The sequence below is a fragment of the Lemur catta genome, chromosome 10 (genome assembly GCF_020740605.2).
Source record: "Lemur catta isolate mLemCat1 chromosome 10, mLemCat1.pri, whole genome shotgun sequence".
Taxonomy (NCBI): domain Eukaryota; kingdom Metazoa; phylum Chordata; class Mammalia; order Primates; family Lemuridae; genus Lemur; species Lemur catta.
The window spans coordinates 8,061,200-8,087,490 of NC_059137.1; the positions used below are offsets into that span (position 1 = coordinate 8,061,200).

Below are 26,291 nucleotides of genomic sequence, written 5' to 3' on the forward strand. Positions count from 1 at the left end.
AAAATATGTTTTATGTCTTAGACTGGGCAGACATATCCAGGAAAATATCTTACTTCTTTTAGCCTTAAAAAAGTCCTTTTTACTGAAGTGTAATATTAGCTTTTGAAATGCTGAAAATCCTTAAAGACCCATTTGATACATTTGGTCTACCCAACCTGCCCTGCCACCTAGCCCAGACTAGCACAACTGGGGCCGATGTGCCAGGATGAGGCTGATTTCATGAGAAATAACAGAAAGGAGAACAGTAACAGTGGTTAAATTTGTGGGTGCTGGAGTCAAGAGAGTATCAGATGCAAATGCTGCCATGCTGCTTAGCAGCTGTGGACCTTGAGGGAGGTAGTTCACCTCTCTAGGCCTCGGTTGCCTCATCTCTAAACCGAGTTTAATAACAGAGCCTGTTGCAGGCATCCATGAGAATTAAATGAGACATACTACGCACAGCACGTGGCACATTAGGTAAGGACCCCCTAATGGGAAGCTGTCATCACTGTCGAATCCTGGAGATAGCACCACAGGTGGCAACTCTTGTGCTGTGTCATCAAGAGGTCTGGGGCATAGTGGGCGATCCAAGTAGGGAGGCATTTTTTAGATGCTCGCTGGAGTGCAATTATGGACCCAGGAATGATACCAGGTAAATCTAAGGGTAAGTCCCTTTAAATTACCCAGAAAAAGAATAGTTTATTTCAGCAAATAAAAATAAAAACACAAACTTAACTTACAGTTGTAACACAGTAGCAGACCAGCTTCTCCATCTTCGTACACATCAATAGCTGCAACAAAATTAACCTGCAATGGTAATGGGCAATGGTAGTGCACAGGCTGGCTGACGGTGCTGTGAAAAGACTTTCTCAAGTTGTGAGCATTTGCAGCGGCCCTTGGCGCTCCACAATTGCAGGGGCGTGGGGTCAAGTCTACCTCACCGGCACTCATAAAACCGTGTCGGGGGCCATGATTACAACATATCGTAGGCATGAAATAAAGAAAAATCTCTCTTTTCTTTCTCCACCGGGACTTTCTCCCCGTCTTTTCATACTCTCTGAGAAGCTCCACATCTGGCACCTCTACTCTCTCTATTAAAATACCTCAGGTTTACACGGTGTGCTCCAGTTCCCAAGGCATCTTCACGTGGGTTATTCATTTCACTCTCACACTAACCCCAGAATGTAGATGGTATTATTCCCATTTTACAGATGATGAAAGTGAGGCCCAGAGAAGCCCCTCAGCTGGTAAGCAGCACAGCCGTGATCTGAGCTGTGGCGCTGTTCTCTTCTTACCTTAGCCCTCTCATGCCTCATGCCAAGTCAAGTCTCTGAACCTTAAAATCACCAACGGCATATCCCCACTTCTGCTGTTTCTCTGTCCTGCATTTAAAGAAGGCAGGATGGTGCAAAGAGGAGGGGGGTCAGAAGGCCTAGCTAGCTCTGTGACCTCTTGGGACCTCGGTTTTTGCGTCTGGGAAGAGAGCATTTGACCTGATGGCATCCTTGGTCCTTCCTGATTTTCAAAACCCCGACCCTCTAAGAGCCTCCTGCTCTTTCCAATTCCTTACTTGTATCCCAGCCCTGAGAGTCTCCCAAGCATCTGGGGAAGCCACTCTCACCCTGATGGAGGTCCCAAATGTTCACCTCTCTGCCTGCCCCACAGCCTCTGCCAGGTGATGTCCCCTACCTCCTGTCCTCCTCCCCCTCAGATTATTCTTCCATTTCTTGGCTCTTCTCTCACTAGAAAAATACCTATTTTAATAGCTCCAAATTTTGCTTTATGCTCAAAACCCCCAAATCTGCAAGCCCAGGCCCATATCCTCCCCAGAGCTCCAGCCCGCAATCTTCATCTCTTGTTCCCTGAGACGGCATCATTCCACATCCTCAGTGGGGTGGGAAGGGGCACAGGCTGGGCACACAGACCCAAGGTCAAGCCCTGACTGAGCTGCTCGCTGCCTCTGCGGTGCGTGGCAAATGCTTAGCCTCTGGCCCTCGGTCTTTGTCTGAGAAGCTGGCATGACAACAATGTTGCCCTTGCTGGACAGTAATGGGAATTCAATGAGACAAGGCAGAGATTATAGGTTGGGCCTGGCGTATAACAAGTACTCAGTGAAAGCTATTTTCCCTTTTAAACCTTCTCCTTTCTAAACTATCGCCAAAGTCTCAGGGGCTCCGTATTCTCATGCAAGTCCAGCATCCTCCTCCTCACAAGGTCTCTCGGGCTCTCGGGTATCCCTTTTGTACCCCCAGGACACGGTGCCCGGGCCTCCTGCTGGCTCACCTCTCCCAGCCCTGCCCCAGGTCCACCCCATGCTCCTCTCTCAGGCCCTGTCTCCTCTTCTCGTCATCCCCAAAATGTGCCTTTGCCTCTAAACGTTCTCCTCACTGTGCTAAATCTCCAACTGGCCACCCTTATCCAGGGCTGCTGTCTGGGTCCCATGGCCCTTCTGAGGGAACCCTTACCCTTCCCATCTGTCACTGCCTGGCACTGTACTAGGTGCCGTTAGGATGTAGAAAAGGATAAGGTAAGGTTTCACCCCTCAAAAAAAAAAAATCAGAAAAGGATGCAAGTACCTAAAACAAGGTATAATGGGGCAAATGCCACAGTCAAGAGTTGTGAGAACTCTGGAGGGAGTTGGGACAGTGAGGACTAGTGGCCACAAGCTCTGGCTCTGATATCAGAAAGACTCGCCCTGTCTCATGCCCTCACGCCTGAGGGTCTCTGTGTAGCCTGTGCTATGGCCTGGTGTGCACTTACCAGTCTGTTCCCTGCAGCTCCCTCCCCACTAGACCACAAGGCTTGTGACATACAGCCCGTCGGCAGGGGCAGAATAAACACACCAGACGAATGACCGGATTAATGAAATCCCAGCTCCATCACTTCAGAGCATGCACACATAACCCAGCTGTTCCCCTCTCAGAACCTCAGTTTCTTCATTTGTAAAATGGGAGATGAGAATAACTATGGGGCCTGGAACTTGCTAAATGTTCAGTAACATTTAGCCATCATTATTATTATTATTTAGCCACTGACATTATTACTTAGCCATGGAGCCGGCACTGATGGGCACATAACATGCAGGACAGTCTTCGAGTACCCTCTGACCCCTGCAGGGCCCCTTCCTGATCCCACCCCTTGGCTCAGAATCACCTCCTCGGTGCCCCTGTCTGGGTCAGTTTGTTTCACTGTCTCAGCTGGAGGCTTCGTGCTGCAGCAGGATGCGTGTGTCTGCTCTGCCCGTCTGCAAGCTTCCCGAAGAGAGGAGCCCAGGGCTACCTGCTCTATGGCCGGGCCTGCCATCCCCGCTGGCTGTGGAAGTGACAGTGTGCTGGGTTTAAGGGCATGGTCTCTGGAGCTAGCCAGCCGAGGCCCAACTCCTGCTTCTGCCACTTACTACCTGTGTGGTCTGGGGTAAAATAAGTGACTCCTCCTTCCTGAGTCTCAGTTTCCTTTTATGTAAAATTGGAGAAATGAAGTATACCTCCCTCACAGATTATTGGGACTATTCTGAGATGCAATGCTTATGACATTTTCTGACACAGGGCCTGGTGGCTGTGCTTATTATAATTATGGGAGGGTTAACTGCAGTGAGAAAGGCAGCCCTTTGGTTCAGAGATAAGGCCTATGTGTGTTTGGGGTGGGGTGGCAGAGGGATGTGGTGGTGACAGGCATGGAGGAAGTTCAGGCAGCCTTCTAGACCAGGTCTGTGCACAGTGAAACCAGGGCAGTACCTGGCATCAAGTCAGTCTACTGGGGGTTTCAGGACTGTGCTGACAGGCACACAAAGTGGCAGTATTCACAGTTAGGCTGCAGGACAGACAGTGGCAGCTCCAGCCCCAGGGCTAGGATTCAGGAACAGAAGACCAGACTGGACTTAAGCACTCCCGAGGGGCACTCCACAGGACCGTGTTCAGACCGCTGTTACCACTCAGCAGGGAGACCTGTTTCAGGCTTTGATGTGGGTGCCTGTCTCCTCCCTGGGAGAAGGTCCTGGCTGGAGTCAGACTCTGTAGCACTGTTTCTTAACCAGGTGATGACATCAGAATCAACTAGGGGGCTTTAAAAAAATACATATTCTGGGTTCTCACTCCTAGAGGTCCTGATATAGCAGGTCTGGGGTAGGACACAGGTATCAGATTTTTATTTTTTAATTAAAAACAAATAGTTCATTTTATTGGCATTTAAAAATGATGAAAGTAACATAGCATGGTTGTGAAAATTATTAATAGAAACACAGACTTGTAACAAGTGAGGTACGTACCTCCCTTGCCCCAGCTCCAGCCCCAGCTGAGAGAGGAAGCTACTGCTGGTTCCACATTCAGCCTTCCCAAGTGACTCCAGGCTGAGCCCTCCACTGAGAACTGCCAGGTTCTGGGCAGACAGTCAAGACAGGGACCTGGGCCCAGTGAATGAGCCAGAGACTCAGATATTGAGACTATGTCTGCAGTTCCTTTGAGAGGAGCCCTTGGTTTTGGGAAAGAGTCCACTGCTGGTGGCTAGAGCAGGGGCAGTAGGTCATAGCAGGCCTGCCCATAAAGGGAGCTTGATGTTGACTTTCAGTGGTTTAGTGCTTCTTAAACATTTTCTCTCTTGAGCTAGGATTATCTTAGAACCTGGGGTGGGGTGGAGGCCTGAACTGGGAATCCAGTGGTTCTGTGGGGAGAGAGGGTGGGCATGGGAAGCAGGGCCAGCCCATCAACTCTGGCGGCAGCAAGTGCAACGTGAACAAAGGTTGACTTGAGGCTGGGTCCACCTCCCTCTCCTGCCCCCACTGCACTAGGTGACCAGCTGTAGGAGCATTTTGGTAAAAAGCTAGTCTGTTCCCACAGGGCCTGTTTCTGACTAGCTATTAGAAAACACATTGCTCATTACCTGTCTCATTTCCTTAGGGCTCATCTCCCCAGTTAGACAGTAAATTCCTCACAAAGATCAGTGTGTCTGACTCAGGTTCGCACCTGCTCAGCAGACCCCACCACCAACTGATGGGAGGAGGGGCTGTGCACCTGGATCCTCTCAGAGCCAGGGTGCAGGAAAGGGCTTTTTTTTCTTTTTTCCCTTTTAAAATAATTTCTTTTCTCTTAGGGAAAAGCTCTGTATCTTTGTTTTTTAAAAAGTACACTGAAGAAAAGGCAAAAAGCTTGAGAATCGTTTCTCATAGCCATCCAGAAAACAAGTAAAACACAGAAGTCATCTAAGAAAATAGTTTCTAACCCAATTTTTCCTGCGTCTTTACTAATCACAGGAATAAAATAAACATCCCAATAAATTATCAGGATATTAAGTAAATAATAACCACCATATGAAAATAATTTAATAAAATGATTTTCTCTATAGCTACCCTCATGAATTACTGTATAATTTTCAGTCACTTAAGCATGATTTGCTTTAAACCAGATCATGTCAGAAAGTTTCTCTGAAAAAAGGTGAGCAATTTTCCACTAGAAAAAACAGGTTAGTCTAGGAACTGGTTGCCAGGGAAAGGACCGAGGGGACAAAGACCTGCTGGGCCGTGACTGTTTGTCTCTGGCTGCGCACACAGAGAGCGCTGAGAAGCAGGGAGTGAGAACTGTCGAAGGACAAACTGGGCCCCACCCTCAGAAGCCAGCAGGCTGGAAGAGGTTCCAGATCCAGGAGAGAAGCCCAGGCAGCTGACCTGCAGCTGGCAGGGGGTGTGGGGGGTTTGGGGGTTATTCCTCCAGCTTTAAAGTAGGAACAGTTTCAGGATAGATGCCTGCGTGGTCTACGCTGGGAACAGCTGGGGGGAGACTTAAACAATGTTGGTTCTCAAGTACCACATCCCCCGAATTCTGATTTAATTGATCTGGCTTGGGGGTCAGAACACTGCTCTTTTTAAAGCTCTCCAGGTGATTCCAGCCAGGGCTGGGCAGCTAGGCAGTACACCAGTTTGGCTGAACATTGGAATCACCTGGGGTCATTTAAGCATTCCCATGCACACCGCATCCCAGACCCGTGAAATCTCTGGGGGGCAGGACACAGGCCCTTTAAAACTCCTCAAATGACTCCAATTGTAGATAAGTTTGCGGACCACCAATATAGATAAGAGAAATGACAGACTACTCTGTGATCAATAACAGCAGAAGACAAGAAGGCCTCCTAGTTACATCTAGATTTTTCTGTTTCTTAAAATCTTGCTCTAATTAGGTATTCAGTCTTTCTAACATAGTAGTTAGCAATTTTAATGAATGAATTTAAAGAACGCCGTAGTCTCTTTGATTTAGCTGAACAGGACTCTGGGAAGCCCATGGGTTTGGAAGTCCTCATTAGGAAGTACATTCTACCGGGGTGTGATGTTCTCATTTTGCAGTGTCCTTAGTACCAGAGCCAGAAGGCTGCTGGCACTGTGCTATGCAAACTTTGAGCAGTTCATTGAGACCAAGGCCCTGCCCTGCTTTACAGAGATAAAGGGACTGAAGAGCTCCGTGACCTGTTAATGTCAGTGTCAGCGTTGAACAGGCTCCAGTGACAGGTCATCAGGCCTCATGGTGGTGAATAGTCACCACCATCTAGTGGGTGCTGAAGTTCAGACTCTGAACAGTCATCTTTAGGGTTTCAGTGCATTTTTGGGTGGTGCTGGATTTTGTCCCAAACCAGGACAAGCTTGTTTTCTGTGCAGCTCAGGCCAGGGGTGTAGACCCTCAGTGCTGATCTGCTCTCCCACTCTCCCCTAATGGGGTTCCGCTGCTTCCTCCTTTCTAGTGGGCCTCCAAGGGGATAGAGAGGGGTGCTGGGGCCACCCAGCCACCTAGTCCCCACGCTGAGAGTCTGCAGGGCCTCAGAGAAGAAGCTTTCTCTCCAAACATGCTCCCAGGACAAGTCATCTAACAAATGCTCTCATCTATTTGGTTATTTATAATCAGCTTTTTGACTCTTCATGTCTCTTTTAATTTAAAAGGATGGAGTGGCAGGGTGACATCTGAAAGTTGAATAGGGCAATGGGATGGTCAAATGACATTAGAACCACTGTGATATACAAAAATGGCAACTTCACATGGTTCAGCCTGAATAGTGTATCACATAATAATGATATGATGAATAGTACATGATTTTAAAGAAACCTGAACCATGGCATTCCAAAGTTAGAAGACACAATGATTAATCTCTGATTCCCACTTGTCCCCACAACCATCAGCTTACCCTGTTGGCCTCCACGTGGTGCAGCCTGAAGGCCTCTCCCGTGCTCTCGTTCACCATGTCGAATTGGTGTCGATAAGCCACACAGATGAGGTTGTCACTCTCTTCGGTTGGCCCATCCACTAAGGTCATCACCACAGGAGAGTCGGACAGACAGATCTCCTGTGCAGTTGATGATGATGCAGGAGACTGGTTAGCACAGAGCAGCCAGCCTCATGTCAACCCACCCCGCTTCAGAAAAGGCCCCCTCCCCACAGGTTCCTGCAGAGCCCCATACTGCAGAGAGGGAAAGGGCACGAGAAGAGGTGCCAGGGGTACATCAGACTCCTCTCTCCCATAACCTGTCCTCAAGACTTAGGCCTTTGTTCACTGGAAAGGGTAGAGACCAGGAAAAATCTTACAAAACTGATTCAATGGTATGGTCCACTGTAGCCTTCACATTGTCAGGTCCTGTCCTGGGACTTAGTAATAGTAGTAACAATTGCTAACTAACCTTGTTGAGCACTTAACACATACCAGGCACAGTTCTCATTGAATCCTCATAACAACTTCATGAAGTAGGTATGGCTGTTGTCCTATCCAAGGAAATTGAGGCTCCAGGTCAAGTGACTTGCCTACAGTCACAAAGTTTATACACGGTAGAGCCAAGATTTGCACTCAGAAAATCTGATTTCAGAGCTCATACTACATAACTGGATATGCTGCATGTAAATGTATTCATTAAAATTGCTAATCCCTATATGAAGAAGGCTACCATCTAATTAGAGCACGATTTTTTACTTGCGTTAACTTAACTGGCATGCTGCTCTGTCCCCTTAAGTTGAATATTAGCAGAAATGGATATGCATAATCCAGGAGGCTTTGACTGTAGGCAAAAGTAGTTTCTCAGCTCACCAACAGAAAAATTCCATCTTAGTGGCTGATGTTTGACATATCCCGCACCTTAACACACAAGTCTGTTAGGAGGAGGCCTTGCTGACAAGACCCCCCCCCCCCCAATCTACCTGCAACCCCTGCTGACCGAGGCAAGCAGGGCAGTGCTGCCCCACTACTTCCTCCCACCTCACCAGCCACCGAAGCCACCATCACCTCTTGCCAGGACCCTGCACTGGCCTCTCAGCAGCCTCCTATCTCCACCCTTGGCCCCTGCACTCTCCTTCTGCCTGGTAGCCAGAGCAGTCTTTTCAAAACATGGTACTTTTCTGCTTCAAATTTTCCAGTGTTTTCCCATCTCACTCAGAGTCAAAGCCAGGGTCCTTGCAATGGCCTCTGAGCTCAAGAGAATCTGGTCTCACTTTTCTCTAACCTTCCTGACAGCACCTTCTTGGGGCCTCAAGGACCTTGCCTGGCAACTCCTGTCTGGAATGTCCTTTGCCCATACACCCTCATTACTCCCTCCCATACTTTCTGGGTCTCTGCTCAAAGGTAACCGTTCAGAGAGAGCCTCCCAGAACATCCCTTCTACAACATACCTCCCAACTCCCTGTTACATTACCCTCTGTTCCCTGGCCCTACTTTATTTTTATTCTCAGTACTTTCTGCCAACCATCATAGATTTATCTGCTTATTTCTGTTATCCTTCAACCACAAAGCAATCTCCACGGGAAGAATTTGTTTTGTTCATTGCTGTGTCCATACCTAGAACAGCAACTACAGGTGTTCATTGGAATGAATGAGCTTTTGCCTTAGTTTCCTGGGGGAAACCAGGGTCCTGGAAGGGAGGGTGTCCCTAGCTGGTTACTGAATGGTGGGACAAGCTCAGTGGATGACAAACTCTGGGTGGAAGGAGAGAGTCTGCCTCATGACACCTTGGCTGGGAGATAAGTGATTTGAAGAGAAAACCTACCCTGATGTACTGGAATTCTTCAACAGGTGACTCCGACACGGGAGACAACAACGAGATGCTGGTTCCTCCACTCGGCTTGTTGTGTTTCCTTGTGATCAGAAGCAGTTTATTCCGAATTGCGACCACAACCCTCAGCTCTCTGTTGTGGTGAGTGTTAATCGCATACAGGTGGCAGCCTGGGATGAGAAAGCAATGATGCTCCACATGTGACAAGCGAGTTGGGAAGCCCCTCTCCTTGACACTTGGGCAAGTTTCCAGGGGGAAATTAAGCATAATGTAGTGAATGACTAAGAATGTTTCTGCCACTAGGCAAAATGGAGACTTGACATAAAAATTACATTGAGTCACAGGAAAATGATGAAAGTCATCTTCCCTATATTCTAGAGGTTGTGGACTTAGCTTCATATCTACTACATGATGTGAATTAAAGTAAAGGGTGATCAGAGCTCCAGGAACCAAAGTCTAAACATTTCTTTACTCACAGATTTGCTCACCTCCAAAACCTGTTATAGAAGGTCTAGAATTTCTTCTAGTCCTCAACATGTTTATCTATCTTTCAAGCTCCTTACAGAAACTATGATGCTATCTTTGTGATGTTTCCAAGCAAAAAACAAACCAATAAGATCAAATTCCTACTCATTTTTATTTTCAGTAAAATCTGGGCAGTCTGAGAAAAAAAATTAATTGAATGGAATCCAGCAACATACGAAGACTCAAGTCACCTTTTGTTTTCTCCAGCTTGTTTTCTCTGCAGTCAGATCTGCCCTTCCCAGCCTGTTTCCCTTCCAGACCCTTTTGCAGAGCACTCAACCTGAAGACAAAGAGGCGGGCATCTTTTCCTGGTGACATAAACAAGGAGAAGGGGATTAAATGGGAAAGTAAAATGACTGGAGGAGTTCCAAGGGCAGACTGTGTAGGAAACTAGGGTTGGCTGTGTTCCGGAATTTGGGAGACACCTACACCACTTTACCACTTTTACCTAACAATGCAATTACGGATACATCTGTATACTGCTGCTCCCCCACCCTGTTGCCACTGGTCCCCTCCCCAGAGAAAAAAGGGGCCACCAAGGGACCCCCAAGCATTGGGCATCAGGAAAAGAAAAAGAAACAGCTGGCATGGCCTATTGAGTCAGACACGGTGACCCACAGTGTGGGCCACAGAAGGTGCCTTTCCTTCTTCTAGAGCATGCCACCAGGCAGGGGTACCACCTTTGTCTGCTCTGAGAACCAGAAGGTCCAGAGTCTCCAGCACATGCATCTGCTTCACTGGCAGTGTTCTGTCAAACACGGGCACTGACGGAAGGTCATCTGGAAAAGGAAACCTGGTTACCTATGGTTGCAACCCAGCCCACGCTTTCTAGAACCTGTGAAACATGCCTGTGGGTAGTTTTGGACCCCAGTTCTCTTAGGCAAGGAAGGAAGTCAGCTTCCAGAGCTTTCATAAGGCCTACACAGTAAGTCCAAACACCACTCTCCCCCTAGCTCGGGGAGAAGTACTGCTATTTCCTTCCCAAAGGCATTCCGAGCTCTATATGGGGGCACAGCAGCAGAGGCATGAAAACTGTATTCTCCTCAGTGTTCATCAAAGAAAAAGCAACATCAATCAATATCAATTTTTACTGGGGTTGTGGCAAAGGACTGAACACCAAGTTAAAAAAACAAAAGAATAAGAAGGGTCATTTCTCTCTTTTCTTATTTTTATGCAATATTTGAAACTGCCTCATATATTAGGTCATATTGCATGCTTCTCAAGAAAGCAAAATTAAAATTTTCTTTTGTATTTAAAATAAATACAGACACACCCTATCCTAACATGTCTTGTGTCTGTATCATTACATTTTGACCAAAAGTTTTCAATATTTCACCATATAGGAATATGAAATTTCCTTCTTAGACAAAAATAACTAAAAAGAAGTATCAATTAAATTGCCTAAATAGCAGGAAAAAACTAATTTAAGTGGAAATGCTCAGGAAGATTTTAGGTAAATGGATGATCAAAGATATTGCAGGTACACAGATGATTTGTTTTTGAGGTTACTTACTGAGATCTCAAATTGCTAACAATTACTTTGCTCCTGGGGGACCCTAAGACATAAGGGCCTAAAAGGATTATTAAGGCTGTTCCATAAGCAGAAGAGTCTGTTCTGAGCTTGATGTAGAATCAGGGCAAGGCAGAGATATCTGGGATGGTGTAGATATCTGAGGCAGGAGAAGCAGCTAGCTCACTCTTTATCCGCATTTAGTCTTCTAGTGCTCTGCTGTGGGGTTGGGTTTGTGTATTTATAATTTAGGTGCAAGGGGCCCCAAGGATCTTGCCTCCAGCAAAGATCTTCCAGAAATCTAACTGTAGTTGGGAGTTCATCCTCCTTGGATGGTGCCCAGGACAGAGCAGAGCTTTTTACCATCAGGATTAACCACCGCTCTCCAGCGGGGAGGGATCTCCTGCTCCTGTAGGCCTTATAGGGCCTTCATTTGTCAGAGCACAGAGATTGCTAAGCTCATATTAGATGTGGATTTGTCTCTTGTTCCTCTTAATTATGTGGGCAAATGTAAATTTTATGACAGCTCACCAACCACTTTCCTTCTTCCTCTACCCCAGAGCTTCACAAAGAGGAATTCATTCTCAGTGTCTCTGTACCTCTGCTGGGGCAGACTTAATTTTCAAAACACGGGATGAGCACTCTAATACCCGTTATCATATTTGGCTAAATAACTACTATTACTTCCTTTTGTAGGATAACAGCAGTAGCTGCAATGACAGATGACACACACTAAGGGCTCACTACATGCCAGACCATAATGCTTAGCATTTCACGTGTTACTTAATTTAAATGTCCCAATGACCCTATTAGGTAGGAACTTGTAATATTCCCATTTAACAAATCAGGAACCTGAGGCACAGGTGTGTTAGTAACTTGCCTGAGGCCACACCTCAAGCATGTGGAGCCCAAGTCTGTGCAAAGGACAAAGCCGTGCTCTTCATCAGTGGTATAGCCTAAAAGCAGCATTGCATCCCTGTGGATGGGTGATGCGACCACGGAAGCAGTAGCACTGTAAGGCATTAATAAATGACAGAGGCCCTTCATTTTACCTTCAAAACACAGGTATACTGTGTAGCCAAGCCATGTACAGAGTAAATTAGCATTTATTCTCCATCAAATCCTTTTCAGGTTTATATGCAGCACAAGAAGAAAGAGGTGGCAAGGACATGAGAGTGACATGTGGCTTTAATGATAGTTTGATAACAAATTTTTCCTTCTTGTAATCTATTTATGAAGAAACAATCTTTTAGAACTGGCTTTTCTATTACTGCAAAACCCAAACACATGGTGATAGCATAGGTAATCACTATTAGTCTTCTTTCAAAGAAGGTTTTACTAACTTAGAATACAAAAGGTCTTGATTTTTAATAATGACTTTGAAAGGAGTAGACTCTCAAGGGGTAAGTCTAATAAAATTAAGCAAAGGCTAATGGGCTGGAGTGGAATTCAGCCTAACAAAATGGACAGATTCACTCATGGAAACAATTCATAATAGGATTAAATGTAGAAAAGAAAAAGGTAAACAAAGAAATAAAAAGAGACTTATGGCTTAAAAGCACAACAAGGAATACAAAAAAAGCCTTAAGAGTTATTCTCCTTTTTAGCAAAAACAAACAGGGAGCATCACTGTAATCAGGACACAAAAAAATAATCTGAGTAATAAATCTAAGCTGGTGGTGGGTGTACACAGCTGCCACCCATGGAAGATGACTTCCTTCAAATTTGGAAGAGAATTTCTTGGCAAATCACAATAATCCTTATATCTCACACCTGCATTAAATTTTGGACCCATAAAGATAAAAATTTTAGAAAGGGACTTGGTAAGCTTGGCTTAGATTTTACATTAAAAAATAGAAGCAACTCAAATGGAATTTTTTTGCTTTTGGGCAAGCTTACAAATAGTTACTATGAAGTATGCTTTCTTTTTCCTAAAAAGGCAAATGGGAAGGATTTAATATTCTCTTAATCACAATATTTTTCATAATTATTTTCCCACGACTGTATTTTTGGAAGTCTGTGTTAAGGTAAAGACAAAAACATTGGTAGAATTTAACTTAATTTTAATATACTGTACTTGGTTTACTGGAAAGAGCACTGGACTAGAATCACATCTGGGTTCTAGTTCCAGATGTGCAGCTAGCCAGCTGTGTGATCTTGGGCAAGTCTCATTATTTCTTTAGGCCTCAGTTTCTTCATCTATAAAACCAACAGCCTCTAAGGTCTGCTTTATTATTTTTTTTTTAAATAAATTCATTTCTTTGGTTGCACTTCTGGTAAAATCTAAGGATTTTGTTACTTTTCAGCAAGTTCAGAGGGACACAGTAAAGATAATAGCTGCTGTTTAGTAAGTTATCACTGTGAGCCAGATGCTACGTAAACATGTAACAGGTAACTATATTTAATCGCTATAATCCCCTCCTTGTAGTTATGGTCATCATCCCCACTGTATTTCACCATTTTTCATTGTCATAAACTATTTTTTGGTCTCTTAAAAAATTACCTTCACTTTAGAGAAAGCCAAGGCTCAGAGGGGTTGAGTTTTCTTCAAGATTACAGAGTTTCTAGTTGTTTTGTAGTTTTGACAATTAAGTATTTAATTTAAATTCTGAATTTATGAATTTTAAATTATCTGCCTTTTATTAAGGTAGTTATAGGTACAATGACATCATGGGCACACAATTAAAACATATAGAGAAAATAACAGATAAGGTCAGAAACAGATCCATTATAAAGCATGGTTCACTTTTCTAGTCACATTATAGAAGGCCCCTAGCACAGGCCCTGGTACACAGCAGGCACTTAGTAAATGCTCTGAGGAAGGGTCTGAGGGAGGGAGGAAAGGTTGTGCTGAAAGGTGGGAAGATGCTGAAGTTTTGGGCCATTATTGTCATTCTCAAAGTGGTGGCTTTAGGATGCTCATAAAATGTCACTATGGTAACCAGAGAGTGGGCAGCTGCTTCTGTGCAGTCCGAGGATGTGCCCTTTGAAGACACTGTCTCTGTGCCTATGGCTCCCTCTGAAGCCCCAGGAGATGACCTGCTACCAGTGTTTTGCTCCTTTGTCACTCATTAGGAGTACAGAACAATACAAGGGGCCTCCTGCTGGAAGGGACCACACAGTCCTTAAGTGCAACTCCAGATGGGGAGTTGCACTTCCTCTACAGCATCCTCACCAAGGGCACGGCCAGTGGTGGCTGATCTGTGCTGACAGAGAACTGACTACCTCCCCAGGCAGCCCCAGCTACTTGGCTGTCAGAAAGTGTGATTTTATATTGAGCTGAAATCTGTCTCCCTGTCAAAATCTTTTTGTTTCTATATCCATCAAAAATGGGTTATCTAAGATTCTTATTGTTTGTTTTGGATACCAAGTACTTTTTGAATCAGAAAACTTTTTATTTTTTTCTTTTAAGACTCCAAGAGAGAGCATGTTCCTGAGATAGTAGCTCTAAATAATGTATCCTTGTTGATTTAAAGTAAAATGCTAGAACCACGGTAAGTATTGTTGGAGAAGGAGATAAAAGATTGTTTTTGCAGGTCTTTTGATAGCCCCAGACTAATCAGAGATTTCAGGAACAGATGAACCTATGGCCCGCCCTCTAGCATGCTTGGTTCAGAATATATTTCTTCTGCTTGCCCTGAAAACAAGGGTTTAATTTTGTAAGGAAATGAAACTTTGCTAACCTCTCTGCAGACCACACATGTATGGTCCCAAAGGGAGTCGATTGGCAATTACTCATCTTAGAAGTACTACAGGTTACATAAAAGAGACATTTGTAGGAGCAGCTACTCACTAACCATCCACTAGCAAGACGCCAGCATCAGTGGAAACCAGCAAGGCCTGGCCCCAGGGATCTGCACACACAGCTTCGTGAGGGAAATTACTGCAGAAACACTGGGGCTCCCAAGGCTGCGAGGCAATACAAGCATCGGAAAATAAGTGCACCAGTAAAAAATACACTGCGGCCCATCAAATGGAAATGTACAGTACCACACCTGAAGCAGAAACACAGATACCCCGTGGGAGCAGAGTGACTCCAAACCCTGGGGTCTGGATTCAGTTACCTTTTTTAAGAAGAAAAGTCTCCTTTAAATACATTTGCAATAGAAAAAGAGTGAATTCACATGTTTCTGGCACCACAACCTGTCTCTATTATAATGTTCCTCAGGGGTAATTGAAGTATTGGTAATGTTTTTTAAGCAAACATTTTTCTTTAACACCTGGGAGTTGAGCCAAATGGTGCCTATTTTTTAGAGAATTTGCATTATTAGTTCATCGTGAAAGGAAGTCCCACATAATTCTATTAAAAAGTCAGATTCCTGTGTTGCTGATTCAGCAAATTATTAAACCATACATAATGCATTAAGAGGTTGATATTGCCTTAACATGAAAATGTTTATCGACCCACACACAGCTACAAAATCTTAAAGAAAATATAACATCTGTTTCTAGAATGGCAAGAGATGCCAACAAAACTGCTCAGGTTCTCCCACGTGACATATTGACACCATGTGAACTCTCCCTTGAGTCTTGGTTTCCTTTCCATTTCAGGGATAAAGAATGAATGAGCTCTCCCTCACAGCGGCCTCACAGCTGTGTGTGGCTTTGCAGAGTCAGCAGGCATTGTTTGCTGGGATCTTAGTCACACCAGAATTGTGGACATTTTCCACAGATCATTAACTTCCTTTCAAAGTACCTGGCTTAGCCTTAAAGGACAAAGGAAATTTGTAGAGATTCCTGGGGACACACTGACATCTTACACCTTCACTTTTACTCTCAATCAGACATAAGGGCCTAATGTGTCCCACCCGGGTTTGCAGAGGAGTGTGTGTGTGCATGTGTGTGTGTGTTCGTAGGTACCCATGAAGACATGCTCATACAGTAGAAGTGAACGGCTCTGTGGACCACCTTTGAGGTGTCATTAGGGCTGAGGGTAAATACTGTGTGCATTATTGCCATCTTAGAAAAGTATGCTCTCCCTTGAGGAAACCTACAAGCCTCAAAAAGAATATTCTAACTGTTAGATTGTACTTGTACTGTTCTGAAAAGATCACCTAAAGAAGGTGAAAACATTTTATAAACCAAAAAAGGGCTACACAAGTGCAGGCCATTAATTGAAATGGCATTTCCCCAAGTAGATTTCTGGCAATTCTGAGTTTGTGAGTTATGCCAAGAGGATATTAAAAGCAAAGCTAATATAAACATCAGCAAGGAGACAGACATAGACATCAGCATTAGGTAGGACCAAGACAGAACAACCAACTCTTAACAATATGTTCTCTGACCAGAGGACACAAGTTAGGAAACCAGTGCAGAAAGGACTTCTTCTCCCAGAAGAGCCAAAGGCAATAGAGGATCCATGGAGGCTTAAGGAGGTCTGTGAAACCCCAGAAATTGTATTCAAAATGCTGTTGTGTATGTGCTATTTGAATATTTTAATGGGCTGGTGTGTGGGGGGGCGTCCATTGCTCTCATGAGTTCTCAAAGGTGCTGGTAAGTATGTGTGGTCTGAGGAACTACTGAACATTGGGTCAAGAAGTGTCAGCAACGAACTCAGATCTGGCCCCACAGAGGCTCTGGTCTGAGGACCAGTGGCGTTTGCCATTGCCCTAGACCCCCCTTTGCCATGTGAGAGGCTTAGTGCAGATCCCGCATGGCAAGAATGTGGTTTCCAGGCCTTCCTGCCTAAGCACAGACTCTTCTGGGCTCCCTCTAACAGCATCAACACAGCTCTTCTGAATAAATTATGATGGCAACAGGGGTGACAAAGCCCAATTCTTTGGAAACAGAACACTCTTGGGAACATCATGTGGGACTTGGGCATCTGCAGGGCCAACTGCACAACAGCCCTTGGTGTCTTCTAGAGCAGTGTTTCTCCACGTGTGGCCTGTGACCCACTGGTGGCTTACGGACTGACCCAACAGGGAAGCTTGCTTTTCGTTGTTTCCCAGTGAACAGGTTATGGTTCCACAGACTGTTGTTTTTAATGTACACCTAAAAACTTCTTATTAAGAACCTTGTTAAATCTTACTGGAATCTGGTATTTCTAAAGTGCTTGGAAACATTGCAAATTCCTACTGTGCACAGGAACAAGCAGACAGTGGGAATTTCTACAACCTCTGGAAAGGATGCTTTGCCAACAGTCTTCAATTGGTTGTGGCTTTTAGGGTTAATTATATTTTGAGCCCATCATTTTCCTGAAACCAGACGTTAAAGCATGGAGACTCACATCATCTATGTCTTTACCACTAAAGTACATGTATTCGTAATTCTTTTGCTTCTATAGTGAACGCTTCTCTGGTGATATGCTATTTGTGAATCTGTTCCGTTTAACTAACTTTAACATATTCTGAACATAGATGTAATTAAGTACATGGGGTATTGTTTTACAATACAAAATCACGCATAAAACAAGTTCATACTGCAACTTGTTTATTTTTTTCTGTTCTAGTCTTGATTATCACCTAGTTTCTTTTCCATGGAAAGTAGAAACAAGAAGTATTATAGATAGATAGGCCACATTTTTTGGCTGGCTGAGTGAATTGTACATTAAGCAGTGGTTTCTCAACTGTGGTCCTCCAACCCATAGTCTCAGCATCGGGTGGGAAACTGTTAGAAATGCAAACTTTCGGGCCCCACCCCCCAGACCTACTGAATCAGAAACTCTGTGGGGTGACTCCAATACATGCCAAAGCTTGAGAAACACTGCTCTAGAGCCTTGCTGTTTAAAGTATGCCCATGGTCAGCAGCACAAGAACCACATACAAGCGTGCAACTAGACTCCTGACCCCACCCCAGTCCTACTGGATCAGAAATGCATTTTTGCATTTCTACTGGTCAAGATGTCTAAGTGATATGTATGCGCTTGAAGCTTGAGAGGCCCTGAGGGACCAAGCCTGCCTGACCGGGCCTGGTCCAGCAGCTCCGCTCCAGTTAAGCAGGCAAAGGCATGTGCATACTGTGGAAATACGAAGGCTACTCAACCTTATCTGGGGCCTCCCCTGAGGACTCTGCAGTAGACAAGCTCTTCTTCCTTCTGCCCACAAAGCTTTTTCCAAGAATCTCAATAATTTCATTGAAGACAAAGGACATTCACAGTTCAATTTGAAAGTATCATCAACTCACCTCTTTTTTACAGATCCCTGAAGCTGCCAAGCTTGATGGAGCATCACCTCTCACAATGGATTTCAGTTTCAGTGCCTTACAGAACAGAGATCTCTATTAAAGTTCATCACTGAGCAGTAAGAAGAATAGCAGGGTAAATAATTGTGATTTGAAAAAAAAAATTAATAAAGCAGGATTAATTTCAGACTAAAGTTTCAGGTTTCTTTACTGACTTATTATTGAAGGTAAGGAATGAAGTTAGCCAGATATGGTGAAGCCCTAATGACAGTGTCCCAGTCCAAACTACCCTAAATGCACCCTGTCATTTTAACGTATCAATACATCATTATCGTGATTCCTAAACTGGGAGCACTAAAAATACAGATTCCTAGGTCCCTCCTCAAACATGGTGAATCAGAATCTCTGGGAGTAGAGTCTGGGTATCTTTAAACAAGGACCAATGTTTGAGAGCCCTGTAGTAATGCACCTGTTTTGGGAAAAAGCTATATCTGCCTCTAAGCTTCCCTTGATTGCACGGCCTTCCTCCACCTGCTCTACTTTTGGGCCAGAATCTTATCTGCAGCTGACAGCACTCCCCCTTCTCCCTCCTGTGAGGTGGGATCAAGGCAGACAGTTGGTTTGCCTGCTGGAACTGACAAATACTAGTTCTTATGGGAATGAGGCAAAGGGAGTGTTTTCCTCCAACACCTAGAATAAGGAGATGACTGGCTGCCACCTAACTGTGATGACTGCTCCCAATAACAGGGTGGCACTTCAGGTCTTCTGTGAGTGCCACAGCCACTCTGTGCTTCCTCTTGCCAGGGAGGCGTTCAAGGTGCGTTGCCAAATTGGCTCCCCACTCTTCAGAAAATGCCTAGGAGGCAGGCAAGTGGTCTGTGGTCCCTGGACAAGAGGAACCCAGAGCTGGGCCCTGTGGCCACTTGCTTCAAGGCAGTAGCATTCCCATCTCCGCAGAGTGCTGCTCTCTCAGTGACACCTGTAGAGAACTGCACCTATCCAGTTCTCAAAACTCTCACTCGTGGTTTCCACAACAATCCTAAGAGAAATTACAGAGCTCCTACAGCAAACATAAAAGTCTTTGCACGTGGGCCATCTGGTTTGGATGGGACTCAAAACTACATGTCTTGCAGAAAAGGTTTCAGAATAAAACCTACCTGCCCTATTCTAACAAACTCTGCCTGGCGGGCCTCTTCTTTCTTCCGTGCTGATTTGGGCGACTCCGGTAAGACATCACTAAAAGATCGTCTATTAAGCATGTTCTAAAAAATAAACACAAGTTATGAATTCCACAAATGGTTGTTAAGTCTTATTCTTTGGCTTCTCTTAATGCACAAACCTATTTATCCAAATGGTCCTGTTCCTCCCTTCTGTATTTGTTCACTCAATAAGCACTGATGGAGCACCTGCCACATGCCAGAGTCTGTGCCAGACACTAGGGATTAGAGCCAACAGGTGGAGGGCCAGCACTGTGTGATGCTGGGAACGTGGCTTTGAAACCCAGCAGACCTGCAGCTCCATCACTTACCAACTTACTAACAGTGTGACTGGGCTCCCACATTGCACAGCTCCAGGAGTCATAGAGAGGTACACTCCGGAATACACATACTGAATTCTATGAGAATGGCATCCCTAGAGTTGTGCAACTCTGTGGCCCTGTGGGTTACCTTGGGCAAGTTAGTTAACTTCTGAGTTTCAGGTCTTCATGTGCTTAATACCTGTCTCCTAGGTGTGTTATGGGGCTTAAATGATATAATGCATGTAAGGTGCTTAGCACAGTGCTTGGTGCACATTCAATAAATGTTATTTCTCTTCCAAACCAAAGTCAGAGAATGGGGTGCACTCATTCAGTCAGAAAGTACTGACTGAGCACCTCCTACTCTGCCAGATTTTGGGAATGTGATAGTAGTCTTCGTCCTTGTGGAGCAGAGAGTCTAGCAGGGAGATAGATTAAGTAACTAATGACATGATTAGCACATGTGATCATTGCTATGAAGGGAAGTGTGTCTGGTATATCAGAACATTTAACAAGGGACTTGCCTTCAACAGGGGTGCTGGGGAAGACTGACTAAGGCAGTGATGCTTCAGCTGACACCTGAAGGACATCATTACTCATCTTGGTACCCTCTCTATACCCTTCCTTGACCTTAGGGAAAAACAGGAATTGACAGATTACCAATTAAGGTTTGCTCTTTAGGGGCCTGGGGTTAGCATGGCCCAATCCCTGCAAGTGGTTAGGGTGCACTGATGAGTCAGAAGTTAAGAGGTGCATACAAAATGGTGCCGGTCACTGTGCCAAGGGGAAAGGACCAGTGAGCACTAGCTCATTTTGATATTCTACATCTCCCTTGGGGGAGCACCTGACACCTGATGCTCCAATTATTTACACACATCATTAGCAATTACTTTTACTGGGGTTTATGAACACATGGATTCTAGGGGAGTCTCCCCACTTGTTCTGTGTTTCCTTGTTAAATTGGAAAATGTTTTTAAACGATGATTTTACTCTGCATTAACGACACTGAGTCTGGAGGCCTCCAAAAAGCACATGTACCCCTAGAGGTGACAGGAAGGTGTTGGGTGTCATCAGTGTGGATACACCTTTGGTCTATGAAGTGTCTGGCACAAAGTGGGTTTTCAGTTAATGAAAATGCTTGTGTCAGTGCCTGAATGTGGGGCTAGCCAGTAAATCTCCAGAAAATTAAAAAAAAAAAACACCTCATCTTGCTCCACAATCCCCATTTTTGCCTACCTACCGGCCATGGCACTGGCTGTATCACCAAGGACAGCCACCGAAAAAAGGTCTCTAGGGATTGCTGATTGACACTCATCACCCCGCCCCCACATGCACCTCGATTTTCACAGGTCCTGGCTTTATGAAAATCACATTCCTATATGTGGAAACCCAACGTCTCCCCTTCTTAAGGTCACAGTGAGAGAATGCTAGCTTATGGTGGCCAATGCACAGTCTTGATGGCAAAGATCAAGGTGATTCCTGTGCTTTTCTACTCAGGACCTCATTGCCAGGACTTGTGTCCTCAATTCAGGCCCCACGAGAAGGCCAGAAGACCATGGACCCACAGTTACCTTATGCAAATCTGGCATCAAATCCTGGTATAAAGATCGAATCAACATATCCAGCGTACGCCGACGTTTCTGGGCAAATGTTGGGGTTTCCAAAGTGGCTTTTTCACCATTAATTACTAAAACAAAGTTAAAAAGGGAAGTACAACATTAACAGCTATTGAAGAATGTTCTTCTCAAGGACATGCCTCACAGTGAATGCCACCCACCTTTCTAATACTGGTACAGTCACTGGTGTTACCTTTCCTTTATAGGAGAATGCTTAAAAACTCCAGATTTCGCTACACAGATCCATATAGTCCTTAGGAGCAACTATCTTACCTTTCTTGTTGGGCTGCAAGCTTTTCATTTTACCTAAAGACCTCTTTAGCTTTATACCCACCCATCAACCCACCCATTCCTCCCACCCACCACCCATTCATCCACCCACCTACCCAGCCAACACACGGGGCCAAACCACCATTCAATGGGATTCAATATATATTTTCTGCATTTTGCTAGAAAAAATAACAATTTTCTGTCTTAGCAGAGTACTAGGATTCTTAGCCTAACAGAAGTTGCTTCTGGAAAAGAGCAGGGGTTTTAGTGGACTGCAGACACTAAGAGCCGATAAAGTGGAATGTCCAGTTATACACGAAAGCACCAAACAGGAAGTGGTTAGGAGTCTGAAGTCAAGACAGTTACGGATGTGAATCCCAGCTCTGCTGCCAGCTATGTATTCTAAAGAAAATTATTTCACTTCTTGGGTCCTCAGTTTTGTACTTTATAAAAATGGATATAACCATATTTCCTTATAAGAGTATTGTAATATAAATGAGATAATACATATAAAGAATTAGCACAGTGCTAATAATATTAAATCAACATTAACTATTATATTTCTCACACAGGGGGCTAAAGCAAGGACAATGTTCACAGACTGAAAAGTAGAACTCCCTGGGGACAGGCATTTCCTAGAAAGGATCTGTGTGCTGGGACAAGCTGGGCTGGGGGTGTGTGTGTGTGTGTGTGTGTGTGTGTGTGTGTGAGAGAGCACATCTCTCACGGAATTTAAACTATGCATGTCTATTATTTTCTATAATTCTGTGACTGGGAATTTTTTTATTTGAGGGTATTTTCTCCTTGGTACTTTAGAAAAATCCATTTTAAATGCCTTGTTTGGCTGAATAAAGAGAAAAGGTCAAGTTTTTTTTTGAAATGCCATTTCCTGTTATCTTGGAGTTTTCTATCTCACCTATTTCCTCCCTCCTGCCACATCCACTTTAAAATTCCCAGAGCCTTCTGATCCCTGGGCTGCTGCCTGTTCGCTCAGGGCACCAACCCCTCCTGGTCCCTCCCAGGCCCACGCTCCACCACTTACACTCTCTCTCCACTACCTTCAGTCCCTTAAGCCCACGTTCTTCTGCTATTTCTACCTTTCAAATCTTCAACGTTAGTCCACCTGAAGTCCAACTTTAGTCCCTTTGTTTCACTTCACTTCGAGTCACTCTGTTGACTGGCTTCATTTAAATGGACGGATTCCACTTATGAGCTGGGTCCTCAGGGTTGCTGAGATCCCAAATCTTTGGTCACAGGCCCCTTCCCTGCCACGAGCCCTTTCCAGAGAATGCTCATGCTCTGAGCCCGTGCCGCCAAGACCCTTTCAGATCCTGGAGAGTAGCACCCTATTCTCTATTGCTGTTCTTTGTTTCAGATCTGTTTTCTTGCTTTCTAACTGATCCTCTGGACTTGAAACACATGGACCACACACAGTTTTAAGACTTGGGCAGTTTCACACAGAGTTTCAGCTTTCTGGCTTGTTTTGAAAACAGTGTCTGGCAACACTGGGCCCATGCTCTGAAAGGCATCAACTGGCTGGAGCAGGCACATGTGCCCATCGCCCAACTGTCTTCCACTCCTTCTGGTTCACTCACTCATGTTCCCCACACATCTTTCCAGACATTTAAGTTGGAGACCTCGTTCTAGCATTTGAAATAAGGGGTAAAGACAATGGAAAGGAAGAGAGAAAATCATCACTTTGCATGTGGTTTGCAGAGTTCCCTGCCTCTGCTGTGTTGGGGAATATATTGCCCACAGACCCTGGCATGGCTTGATGTGTGAGAGGTAACAACTCTGGTAGCCCAGGTGGGAAGCAGAAGGAGCCCCAGTAAAGGTGCCCTCTGTTCTCCAGAGGGAAGGTTTGGAAGCATGTGGAGATCTTTTCAAGGGGCTGGAGGGTTCTATAGAGGAAAGAGAAGTTAAAGTGGCTCGGCTGAGACGGGGATGTTTTGGTGATTGGAATCCCTTCGAGTGTCAACTGCAGGGGTAGAGACACACGGCACTCTGTGCTGTTGTTGAGGGAGGAGTCATGTTCAGGGCTATGAAGGAGATGCTGGGGAGACAGGAAGACAAAGGAGGGACAACATGTGGCTGTCCCTTGCCCTGGCCTGAGGGACTGGTTTGGGCCAATCCTAAGGTAGGATTAAGACTAGAAGCTGAGGAGCAGTTGTCCAAGGGGGACTTGGTGAGGCTTTGACTCAATCAGTGCTACCTTGGGGCTAGCTGACCAGGGTGGGTGACAGCAGTATTTCCAAATGCTCCAAAGCCACATGGCAACAGTGATGGAATTAGGTGAAGATTATACATGTGGGCCGGGGGCAGGGACAGGAGGTAGGGACGGGAGGCAGCCAGCAAAGCAGCTGTGATGCCCAGTGTGTCTGGTGGGAGGCTAGAAAGCAGCATCTTCACAGACGGCACAGGCCGAGTGGCCCTGTGGGGCCTGGAGCTGGCAGGCTGAACCTCCATGAAGACGCTGGACCAGATGAACCCAAGCGACTTGTTCCTGATCACCAGTAAGACAGTCCCACCACAGGACTCCCAGATATAATACCAAGGGATACCCTGGGGAGGGCTAAGGCAGGGCTCCTGTGGTTTAGGAGATGGGGGCTCAGAGTCAGATATTTGGGTATTATCAGTGGAACTAAAATATGTGCTCATCAGTTAGTGATGCTTGGGGTGGTCAGGTTCCACACACATCATAGTCTCATCCTGTCTCTCTCTTACATGTGTATGCACATGCACACATATGCACACATACATGTACACACACATTCCCCAACAACTCTCCCTATCCCTAAGTATATATCCAGCACCGCTCTTTCCCCTACCTACATCTCACTCTCTGACAAAGACACAGATATGTGTATAAGCAGAGCCTCAGAACACAGGGCAGAAAGGCAAATTTAAGGCCCTATGGTACTGCGTGGGCGAGTGTGGAGAAACCTCAAGAGAGGTGCGTAGGATGGTAGGTGAAGATGAGGACACAGGAGAAAACCAGTACACCAACCCCAGAAAACTAAATGTATGTTGTATAAAGAATTAACAGGAAATGGAACACTTAAACAATGACATTTTCTTATACAGCATCCTGGGAGAATTTGAAGAAATTTATTGTGATGTAGAATACATTGTAAAAATGTTTCAAAACAGAACTTACATTTCACTAGCAAAAAGTCCCTGAATTCCTGGTGGTCTGTAAACACCGGTGGGGATGGCAAGGGTGGGCCAAAGAGTGGTACGCTTTCTTCTGAAAATATTTTCAGCCTATGTAGAGAACATTCCAGAATTAATTGTTTTTTCTTCAAAGACCACTAATATTTTGCCCTTCAATTTGTCCAGTCACTTATGGGATGTGTTAGGAATATTCATCCCATAGCAGGAGTATCTTCTCTGGGCTTCCAGAGCTGAGGCCACCACCCCACTCTCCTTTCTAGCTTAGTAATGTGCCTTTAGGGCAGAGGCTAGGTCTTCCTGAACCCTTCATGGTCCAACTCACCAAGGCACCCTAGGAGGAACTGCAGTGGCCATGACTGAGCACCCTCTGCACACCAGATAGCATACTTGGTATTTTAAGACACAGCTTGACTCTGACTCTCACCAAACCTGCCAGGGTAGTACCAATACCTTCATTCTACACATGAGGCTTGAGGCTTTGAGAAGATAAACACTTTTTTCCAAAGCCTCTGAGTTAATAAGTGACAGAGCTGAGATTTGAACCCAGATCTGTTTGGCTCAAAGTTCATACTCTTTTTACCACATCACGACAGCTTTTAACAGATTAATATTTGAGAACAGAAGGATAAACAGGCAAGAATGTAGTCTAGGAAACAGGATATTCTGGCCAAGATCAAACATTAAATTTGTTTCCATCGTAAAGTACAATAAATGTTAAACTAACTCTGACCCTTGGGTCTACTGCAGAGTGACACCATCTGGAGTAAATTTTTCCTGAAGAGATGGTGGCCTTGAAGATAGTTCTACAAGGTGAGAGCGTGCATATTAAATTGATTGAGAAATATGTATGTTGAGAGCCTCATAAAAGCAATATCAAATTAACAAGTAAACAGGAGAATTAGAACAAGCAAGTGAGATGAAGTCATTACCTACCTGTAATTGTCATTTTGTTGGTCATACCTCACTAAGGCAAAAATATCTGTGGCGAGGGTTAAAGAAATTAATCAACAACACTGATGCTCACAACTAACAACTTGTGGTTTGAAAATCCCTTGGGCAGAATCATTCTCAACCAGCACTTGTGTGGTCAGGGCACCTAGCGCTCTTAGCTTGGACAGAACCTTGACTTCTTTATTTTTTTTGGAGACAGAGTCTCACTCTTTTGCCCTGGCTAGAGTGCCATGGAGTCAGCCTAGCTTACAGCAACCTCAAACTCCTGGGCTTAAACAATCCTTCTGCCTCAGTCTCCCAAATAGCTGGGACTACAGGCATGTGCCACCATGCCCAGCTAATTTTTTCTATCTATTTTTAGTTGTCCAGATAATTTCTTTCTATTTTTTTAGTAGAGACGGGGTCTTGCTCTTGCTCAGGCTGGTCTCGATCTCCTGACCTTGAGCGATCCTCCCGCCTCGGCCTCCCAGAGTGCTAGGATTATAGGTGTGAGCCACTGTGCCCAGCCAAAACTTTGACTTCTTTACAAGACACAGCCCAAGAAGACCCGTGCGAGGGCACCGTGACTATGTTCAAAGTCTGTGTACTCATCCTTTGGGGAAGGGGCTAAATCTCCAAAGC

General features: G+C 45.0%; 1 protein-coding gene across 2 annotated transcripts in view; it reads right to left on the reverse strand.

Moving 5' to 3' along the window:
- Positions 1-26,291, reverse strand: part of GARNL3 (GTPase activating Rap/RanGAP domain like 3) — a 150,687-nt gene that overhangs the window by 17,685 nt on the left and 106,711 nt on the right. For both annotated transcript variants that reach the window (XM_045563395.1, XM_045563394.1), the window contains exons 14-24: positions 25,653-25,698; positions 24,703-24,809; positions 21,231-21,346; positions 19,301-19,405; positions 18,147-18,221; positions 14,819-14,930; positions 10,192-10,290; positions 9,703-9,819; positions 8,981-9,156; positions 7,138-7,296; positions 720-786 (exon numbers count right to left, since the gene is read on the reverse strand). In XM_045563395.1, coding sequence (XP_045419351.1) covers positions 720-786; positions 7,138-7,296; positions 8,981-9,156; positions 9,703-9,819; positions 10,192-10,290; positions 14,819-14,930; positions 18,147-18,221; positions 19,301-19,405; positions 21,231-21,346; positions 24,703-24,809; positions 25,653-25,698 — 1,179 coding nt within the window. The remainder of the gene's footprint in view (positions 1-719; positions 787-7,137; positions 7,297-8,980; positions 9,157-9,702; positions 9,820-10,191; positions 10,291-14,818; positions 14,931-18,146; positions 18,222-19,300; positions 19,406-21,230; positions 21,347-24,702; positions 24,810-25,652; positions 25,699-26,291) is intronic.